The sequence below is a fragment of the Triticum urartu genome, chromosome 2A, assembly GCF_056163025.1.
Source record: "Triticum urartu cultivar PI428250 chromosome 2A, HENAU_Tu73, whole genome shotgun sequence".
Classification (NCBI taxonomy): domain Eukaryota; kingdom Viridiplantae; phylum Streptophyta; class Magnoliopsida; order Poales; family Poaceae; genus Triticum; species Triticum urartu.
This window is the reverse complement of record NC_141874.1, coordinates 375,835,201-375,844,985: the sequence shown is the minus strand read 5'-3', so window position 1 is coordinate 375,844,985 and position 9,785 is coordinate 375,835,201. Positions and strand designations below refer to the sequence as shown.

The 9,785-nt window shown below is 46.3% G+C and overlaps 1 protein-coding gene across 1 annotated transcript; it reads right to left on the bottom strand.

The window, feature by feature from the left end:
* Positions 1-312: 312 nt before the first annotated feature.
* Positions 313-1,127, bottom strand: LOC147985160 (uncharacterized). The gene is made up of 2 exons (XM_087541439.1): positions 731-1,127; positions 313-629 (listed from the first exon to the last, which is right to left on the bottom strand). The coding sequence occupies exons 1-2, from the start codon at positions 1,125-1,127 to the stop codon at positions 313-315; spliced, it is 714 nt and encodes a 237-aa protein (XP_087397565.1).
* Positions 1,128-9,785: the final 8,658 nt, after the last annotated feature.

The following is a 9,785-nucleotide window of genomic DNA, read 5'->3' as shown; positions in this document are numbered from 1 at the left end:
AGCCGAGCAACGCACTGGGCCACCTGGATGGGGCGCGGTGGCCGGATCCGGGTGCAGGGGTGGGGCAGCGGCCGCAGGGCCGGCTCAAGGATTTCGAAGGCCCTGGGGCGAACTTCACCAATGGGCCCAACAGAGATCTTTTTTCGTCGATACACGAACAAATGCATATATTATAAAGTCATAAACAGTAGTATATTTTCATTAGAATCAAATATCTGATATATTTTTCATGCCTTTGTTCGAACTCAAGTATCATAGAAGCTACAATGCAAAAACGAATATAGAAATAGCATGCTAGCAAACCTCCATAATTCATGAGAAGCGAGATTTCCGTGCATTTTTTGACGCAAAATCATCAATGACAATGTCAAGATCAATACTGTCCAACATATTCTTCTCGATGCAGCACATGGCCAAATCATTCGGTCTTTCTTGGGACATTGTTGACCTCAAATAATTTTTCAGTAATTTCAGTTTTGAGAAACTCCTTTCAGCTGATGCAACAGTGACAGGTACAGTCAAGAGGATACGATAAGCAATTGAGACATTTGGATAACAATCTGCAGCTCTAACAAACTCAAATATCTGATCCGCTGACATGAGTGTGTTTGGCAATGTCATCTGCAATACTTTTAGTTCAGAAACAAAATCATCTAAATCAACATCTGCTAACTTACCATGAGTGAAAGTGTTGATAAAATTAGTGCAACATTTTCTTAGATCATTTCACCCAACAACTTCAATTCTTTTGAGTTGAACAAGAATCCAAATATGCTCCCAAATGATTTCAGTTCCTCAAATCTACTAGTCAAGGAAGCAATTGCAACATCAATCATCACCAGAAAGTATTTAACTCTAAATGATTCCACCACAATTTCTTGCGCTTCTTGATTCTGGTCATTTTCTTCATTGCCATTCATTTCATCAAATTGTCTTTTTCTATTAATACGGCGCTTTACAGGAAACAAAGGCTGTACACCCATGTCGATTGCAATAGATCTCGCAATATCCAAGCTAGTAGGAAAGCCTTCATTTCTGTACTTCTCAAAATATGAGATGGCACCTTCAATCTGTTTAAGAGTAACATCAATACACACGAATTTAGACTGCAATTTCTTACTCACCATGTTTACAGTGAACAAAAACATCATGCCAGATGAACATGCCCAGTATAAATTCAAATTTCTCAAGTGCACTAGCCAAAGATTTTGCGTCGCTCTTAGTCTTGGGGTCATCAGTAGAAGTTCTCCTCAATTCCAATAAAGCTTTTCTTAACTGATGTGCTTGATATCTGATAGCATAAACACTCTTTATTCGACTCTCCCATCGCAACACAAAGACTTAACTGTTATTTTTGGAACATGATTAAGTAATAGCTGCCATCTTTTAGTAGAGCTTGAAAACAATATGTAAATTCTTTGCACAATACCAAAGAAAGTTATAGCTTTACCTTAAGATTTTGCCATATCACTAAGAGTAAGATTCAGGCTATGACAAGCACACGACATGTACAATGCTCTTGGATTAGTTGCAAGCAATCTGCTTTGTACCCCTTGGTTTTTCCCCTTCATGTTCGAACCATTGCCATACCCTTGTCCACGAACATCTTGAACATTCAAACCAAGTGTATCTATTAACACATTATAAAGTCCAAGTCCCGATGTATCATCCACCTTCATGAACTCTAGAAAAAACTCCTCTATTTTTGTACTGGCACTTGACATGTTTACACATCTCACAATTAGAGTCATTTGTTCTTGATGGCTCACATCAAGGGTACAGTCTAAAATGACAGAGAAATACCTTGCATCCTTAATTATCTTCAAGAGAGAATCTTTAACCGTGCGAGCAAGATGGGCTTGTTGTGCACCTTGGGTAGATGGGCCTTTTTTCTCTCTCTACTATGTCCCATACGTGTACGTACTCTATACCAGATATGGGCCCCTATTTCAGCCGGGCCCCGGGCCGTCGCCCCTGCTGCCCTGGGCTAGAGCCGGCCCTGAGAGGCCGGACCAGGTGTGGAGGCAGCGTAGTGGCTGGACGGGCACGATGGCCGGATCCAGGTCTGGCGGCGTCGCATCGCCGGTGCGGGAGTGCGGAGGTCGCGGCGGCAAGATCCCGATGATGCTGGAAGTGTGGGGTTCCCCGGCGGCGCGTGGGGGTTGTGCTGGTTGTGGCGGTGTTCCGGCGTTGGCGGGGTTCCCCAGCGGCACGCGGGGGTTGCAGGGGTCGCGGCGCCGGCGAGACGATGGAGTGGGTCGGCGTGACGACGGAGTGGGTCAGCGAGACGGTGGGATCAAGTGGAGGGGGCCAGCGGCGCTGCACCGGAGGGGAGGGAGTTGGGGGTTGGGAGAGATTGTGGGTTAGTGGGGTGCCCGACTTTTTTCCTTTCCTACCACTTCAAGAGTTCGGGAGGAGCTCTTCCGCCCCTATAGGGTGAGTTGGGATCAGAATAGTTATTATGATCCTGGGATCATAATAGTGCTGGACTATTTTGTTAATAGTAACAGAATAATATTCTGTTACCATCGCCCCCTATAGGGCTCGATCTGCATTTCGGTACACTGAAAAGAGGCCGACGTGCCACAACCCCACCTCCTGGCGACGCGCCGCGCCACCACCTCCCACAGACGCGCCGTCTCCTCCCCCGGCGATGTGCAGCCCCCTGCCTCCCGGCAATGCGCTGCCCCCTCCCCTTCCCGCCGACGCGTCCCGCCACCACCTCCCGCCGATGCATAGCCCCTGCCTCCCGGCGACGCGCCGCGCCACCCCCCCCCCCCCGCGCGCGGACGCGCTATCTCCTCCCCGCCTGATGCACCCCGCCACCACCTCCCAGCGACGCGTCGCCCCCTCCTAGTCCCGCCGATGCGCCGCACCACCACCTCCGCCGCGCCCCGGCCGCCCCCTCCCAGTCCCGTCGATGCGCCGCACCACTACCGCCGCCCAACCCCTCCTCCTGCAAGCTAGGGCACTAGGCCGCCCTCCTCGCCGTGGTGTCCCTGCTGACCATCAACAGCGGAAGCGGGTTGGCGATCGGGACCTCATTGTGCTCGTCTCCGACATCTGTCAAGGTAAACAAAGTCAGCGGAATTGGTATTGTGAGCTTGTTGGCTAACCGGTCCTGTGTGTTATCTTAATGTTGGACTAAGGAATCTGACATTAAAATTAGTCATCTACACGTTGGAACATGGAGCTTGCAGCTTATGTTTGTGTAGTTTGAACTTAAGCTGGTCTCCCTCTCGTACTTTAGTTTTTCAGTATTGGTCTAGTCAGTATGGTGAAGATGAAGCCCCTTTTTGAACTTCTCTGGTTAATATACATGCACTTGGTCATCTTTTTTACATGTACTAACATCAGCTCATTCGGAGTTGTTCATGTGCTTATTACACAAATCAGTTCAAATCTCAAGAGAAGTGAGCTCAAAATAAAAAATACATAAGTTCGAAGCCAAGATGTTTGCATATGTTTTGTTGAATTGAGTTCCTTCCTAAAAAGCACTAAATATGTTTGCACATCTTTTCAGTACAAACTTTTAAAAAAGTTTATTTATGAACTTCTCAAAATTAATATACATGAACTTGATTATCTTTTTAACATGTACTGATATCAGCTTCGTTGGATTTTTGTGCGTGTGCTTGTAACACAATCAATTAAGATCTCAAGAAACCATAAGTTCAAGTGGTAGGAAAGGAAAAATGTCTACATCAGTTCCAAGTCAAAAAGACCATAAGTTCAGATGAAGAAAAAGACCACCAGCACGTTTTGGTCCATGCATGCCATCAGAGGAAGAAAAAAATGTTTCTTCATTCAGTTCAGGTTGGTCTAGGATTTGTCCATGTTTTGGAGGGAAGTAATTGACTTGTGGTTTGGAGTGGTACCTATTGTATAACAAATATGTGCCACCAAATATGTGTTGAATACTGTTGATTGGAGGGATGTGCATTGTTGGAGAACTATTGTTTGGTACCTAATGGAATTTGCACATCACTTGTTCTCATTTTTTGGCGACTAAGGTATATGAGTATATCTGTGAATGAAATGCGCCTATGGCTTACATTGCTTTGCATAAAGTCAGAGCTTGAACCTAAAAACTTCTCATTGTACGCTCCTAGTCCACTTCAGATGAGTCCAGGTCCAGCTGACGGTGTCCTGGACTAGGGGGTACTCACCACGTCGTCTCCCAATCAGCTGGATTGGGCCGAGGACCCCCATGGTCGTATGCTCATGGGCCAGTTCGGACAGCCGAAGACATATACGAGGAAGATTCCACAAGACTTGGTGATCAAGACAAGGACTCCTCTTCACCGACGTATTCGACTAGGACTCTTGTTATCCTAAGCCTCTGGTACATTATATAAACCGAGGCCAGACTAGTCGATAGATCAGGATTATGTTATTCATCATACCCTTAGGTTTTAGACCACAACATATGATCTCGAGGTAGATCAACTCTGTACTTGATACTACATCAATATAAACAAGAGCAGGACGTAGGGTTTTACCTCCATCAAGAGGGCCCGAATCTGGGTAAACATCGTGTCCCCTGTCTCCTGTTACCCATCTATCCATGATACAAAGCTTGGGACCCCCTACCCGAGATCTGCCGGTTCTGACACTGACAATGTGCTTTCATTGAGAGTTCCACTGTGTGATCGGCAAAAGGATCGATGGCTCGTTTGAAGGTCAACTGCGACGTCGACGTCTTCATCACCGCCTCGACTAGTCACCTTGGCTTGACCGAGGACTGCCCCACCTCCAATCATCATGTTCGGACGAGGGCCTTCATCAACATCAACTCTGATATTTATCAAGATCAGGGAGGAATGATCCATGGAGCTTGGGGGCTCAACGTCAACATTGCCCTTGGGCGACCGTGCTGTTTTTCTGAACAGCGAACTTGTATCCACTGCCGCCATCTCTTAAAGCATCTCTTTGACGATCCCTTTCGTGGAATTGTGCGAAATTGAGTTTACAACAACCATGCAAAATTTCGTCGAGTTCCGATGGAGGAATCTCCGGCAATCTACGATATACCGGAGCCCTGTCAAATTTGGACGGGAATCTGGACGAGTTTAGGGCGTGGTCTCCAGCACCTAGCCCAGACGTCCTTTGGAAGATCCAATCGTTGATCGGCTGCGGAATTCCTATATCTAACTCCCCTCAAAATTTCATCTCGATCCGACCATCCAAACTCCGGGAACCTTCCGATTAGTGCATCACTTTTCGGGTCTGTTTTCTGCGCGAATACGGATCCGATCCGAATTCATATTTCTTTATGAACGTTATATGAGACAACCTTCTTAAAGGAATTTTCTCCTAGGGTATTGTGCGTTATTTTTAAACACATGCCCATAAAATTTTAAGCCTCGTCTGAGGTAATCTTTACTATCATGCTGGTGTCAAACCAGTCCGGCAATACTGCTCCACGGCTGGCGACCTGCGCTAGACACGTCGTCGCCTTTTGAGCCGAGCTCAACTTCTTCGGATCATTATCTCGGCGAGCGAACAAGAGTTAGGAATCACCAAGGATAAATCATCACCAACATCACCGCCCCACGGATTACACGGAGCGGGCACACAGGCATAGCCGCATGGTCACTTTATCAAACGGGCATTGACTGCGTCACAAGTTACGACCTGCCTCGGCATGGCCGCACTGTTGCTTCTTCAAGCCGATGTCCATCATGCCAAACTGCTTCAACACCTCGGCTGACACGGCAGATGCAACGTCTCCTTACCGACCTGCTCCGTCTCCTCCGCTAGACCGAGGGCTTCACCATCTCTTCATCAACTTACTTCAGAGACTTCGGCGTCACCAGCCGACCAGCTTCATCACATTAGCTGGACCACGGGCTTTTCCTCGGCGAGCCAACCTTTGCCAGCATCGCCATGCCACCGTTTTATCACCCATCAGGCAGTGGGTGTGTGGATCGAGCCCTAATTTTGGGAGTAACCTTTCTCCAGATTGCTACAACAGATAAACTAGGTGCTATTAATCCTAGTATTTTTTTGCTTGGGTTTATTTTTCCCAAGGAATTATTACTCCGGTTTGTTTCTTCATCTATACACAGGTCTATCAAATGGTGGCCGCATTAACAACGGTGGCGTGGTGGTTCGGTCAGTTTCCGTATACAGTTCGGCGAATGCCGCATCCGGAACTCAGACCGGCCTATGAATTCGGGCTTGGCCACGCCTTCACCGCATTAGGCCTGGGCATTCGGTTAAAACCAAAAATTCGATTAATGCCAATCAGTTTATTTGTAATTTCGGTTATAAAAAAGCTAACCGAAAATGGTAGCATAAAACAATAAACCGAATTTTTGGTTAACCGACAAATTCGGTTCGGTTCACGGTTTACACCGAATGGCTATTGCATGGTTACATGTCCTATCCCAGTCCCACGCACAACCACCTTCTTTATAGCCAAACTATTTGTCCTCTTTCCATTAACCAAGCGAGGTGGGACTAAATCAACTAGACTTGTGCTGCTCTCTGGCGCTGTACGGTCAATCAAGAAGACTATAAAACAAGTATGTGTATATCTTGGGCTTTGGACTTTGCATGCAGCCGAGGAGGCCTACAAAAATCACGTCTCCTTTTGCACGTGGGCTGCTAGCTTGGTCCTTGGCGACGCGAGGCCTACTTAGTAAAAAAATCGATGAGTCAGGGGCCTTTTTAGCATCGGGGACGTGGGGTTTCCGGAATCGTGCATGACGTGACGTGCGTGTGCGGCCGTCGTTCGGCTGTAATCCACGAGTATGGCGTATATTTCGGTTTCATTCGGTTTAACCGAGGTAAACACTGAACTGACCGATTTCTATTCGGTTATTAGAACTAAAAACTGAATTTGCATGTATTAATGATAAAAACTGAAAATTCGGTTTTTTTGGTTTCGGCATCGGTTCGGTGTTCGGTTCATCGGTTTTTATGCCCACCCCTACACCGCGTCACGCCGACACCCTGCATCGACATGACTTCGGCGCCAGGCCACATCTCTTTTAATAAATTATTTTTTCAAAAAGCAGTTATCCTTTTTGGACCGCACTATTTTATGTGTGTAGGTGATCGACTTCGACCGCGTCACGTGGTCTCTTCAGCAAGCCGACACCGTCGTCCCAATCAGCGTAAATCGGCTCGCGTGATCACCTTGTTGGTCGTGTCGCCATACCGACATGTTCGGTTGCCTCGGGGACTTTGGCATCACTGAGAGAGCTCTACCTCGTCGAGTGTTCAGCACACGGGCCTTATTTCTTTTATTATTCACTTTTCTTAAATTATTAATTATGCAGAGATTTATTATTATTATTATTATCATTATTATTATCTCCGGATTGCACTATTTTTTTGTGCACGGGTAAATGATTTCGGCCGGGCAACGCTATTACCTTGGCACACCAATGTGCTGATGTGGGGGTTCTGTCGTCACCTTGCTGACCTACCGCATCACCTCGGCTGGACCGGGGGCTTCATCATCACTTCATTAACGCACGCTGGGGGCTTCGGCGTCACACTACCGGCCTGCTCCGTCGCCGCGGTCAGACTGGGGTTTTCACCTCGCCCATCGACTATGCTGCGTCACCACTTAATCAAGCCGAGCTCTTTACTTGGACATCTCGGGACTGGCTTGGGGGCTGGGATCTCGTCCCGCCACAATCTCGGCTTGCGTCATCAACATCGGGCACATTAACCAGCTAAGTCACTTTCATGCTCAAAAACTTTTAGTTTTAAATTTTGTTCGGTTCGACCAAGCATTATACCTTTTTAGAAAAAAGTTGTTTGTGACAAAATTCCTTGTCAAACCTTTGTTTGTGACACACAAATTCAAATACCCCTTTTCTTTAGGGGCTTCCTTTATGAAGCCTTTCCTCTTGCATATGATTATACTTGTACGGCTTCGTTCCTTGTTCGTGTATTATGCCACAATATGCACCATGTTGACTTAAGTGTTTCGCAAGCTAGGTTGCCTGGCTCCTGTGCTTACCCCTACGTTCCCGATTGTTCGTCTAGGGAGTAAAGGGAGCACCTCTGGGATTGTTACTACCGGGTCATCCGAGTTAGTACCTCAGGCTGGGTGAAGACGAAAGCTAGCGCTCTTATTGTTTTCAATTATGGTCGGCACACAACGGAACTCATGAGTACAAAAAAATCTATTGCACAAGTCTCATAGTAACAATGAGCAACCGAAGAAAGGTATCGGTGGAGGTACTATTTTCTTTGAAGATGCTTCTTACACTTCGTTAGTAATATAACATAAGTTCCCTAAGCTCGCTTTGTCTGTTACAGCCTTATGGCCCGATTGCCTGGTCATGGGAAACACCGTCGATACTCTCGACAGGTGGATGATACGTCTCCAACGTATCTATAATTTTTGATTGTTCCATGCTATTATATTATCCATCTTGGACATTATTGGGCTTTATTATACACTTTTATATTACTTTTGGGACTAACCTATTGACCCAGAGCCCAGTGCTAGTTCCTATTTTCCCCCTTGTTTCAGTGTTTCGAAGAAAAGGAATATCAAACGGAGTCGAAACGTAATGAAACCTTCTGGAGAGGTTATTTTTGGAAGGAAAGCTACCCGATAGACTTGGAGTGCACGTCAGGAAAGAAACGAGGGAGCCACGAGGTAGGGGGGTGCGCCCACCCCCCTAGGGCGCGCCCTCCACCCTCGTGGTCCCCTCGTGGCTCCCCTGACGTATTTCTTCCACCTATATATATATATATCCATATACCCTAAAACGATCGGGGAGCACAATAGATCGAGAGTTCCGCCGCCAGAAGCCTCCGTAGCCATCGAAAACCAATCTAGACCCGTTCCGGCACCTTGCCAGAGGGTGAATCCCTCTCCGGTGGCCATCTTCATCATCCCGGCGCTCTCCATGACAAGGAGGGAGTAGTCCACCCTCGGGGATGAGGGTATGTACCAGTAGCTATGTGTTTGATCTCTCTCTCTCTCTCATGTTCTTGAGGTGGCATGATCTTGATGTATCGTGAGCTTTGCTATTATAGTTGGATCTTATGATGTTTCTCCCCCTCTACTCTCTTGTAATGGATTGAGTTTTCCCTTTGAAGTTATCTTATCAGATTGAGTCTTTAAGGATTTGAGAACACTTGATGTATGTCTTGCGTGGGATACCCGTGGTGACAATGGGGTATTCTATTGATCCACTTGATGTATGTTTTGGTGATCAACTTGCGGGTTCCGCCCATGAACCTATGCATAGGGGTTGGCACACGTTTTCGTCTTGACTCTCTGATAGAAACTTTGGGGCACTATTTGCGATTCTATGTGTTGGTTGAATAGATGAATCTGAGATTGTGTGATGCATATCGTATAATCATACTCACAGATACTTGAGGTGACATTGGGGTATCTAGGTGACATTAGGGTTTTGGTTGATTTGTGTCTTAAGGTGTTATTCTAGTACGAACTCTAGGGCTGTTTGTGACACTTATAGGAATAGCCCAACGGATTGATTGGAAAGAATAACTTTGAGGTGGTTTCGTACCCTACCATAATCTCTTTGTTTGTTCTCCACTATTAGTGACTTTGGAGTGACTCTTTGTTGCATGTTGAGGGATATTTATGTGATCCAATTATGTTATTATTGTTGAGAGGACTTGCACTAGTGAAAGTATGAACCCTAGGCCTTGTTTCCTAGCATTGCAATACCGTTTGTGCTCACTTTTATCATTATTTACCTTGCTGTTTTTATATTTTCAGATTACAAAAACCATTATCTACTATCCATATTGCACTTGTATCACCATCTCTTCGCCGA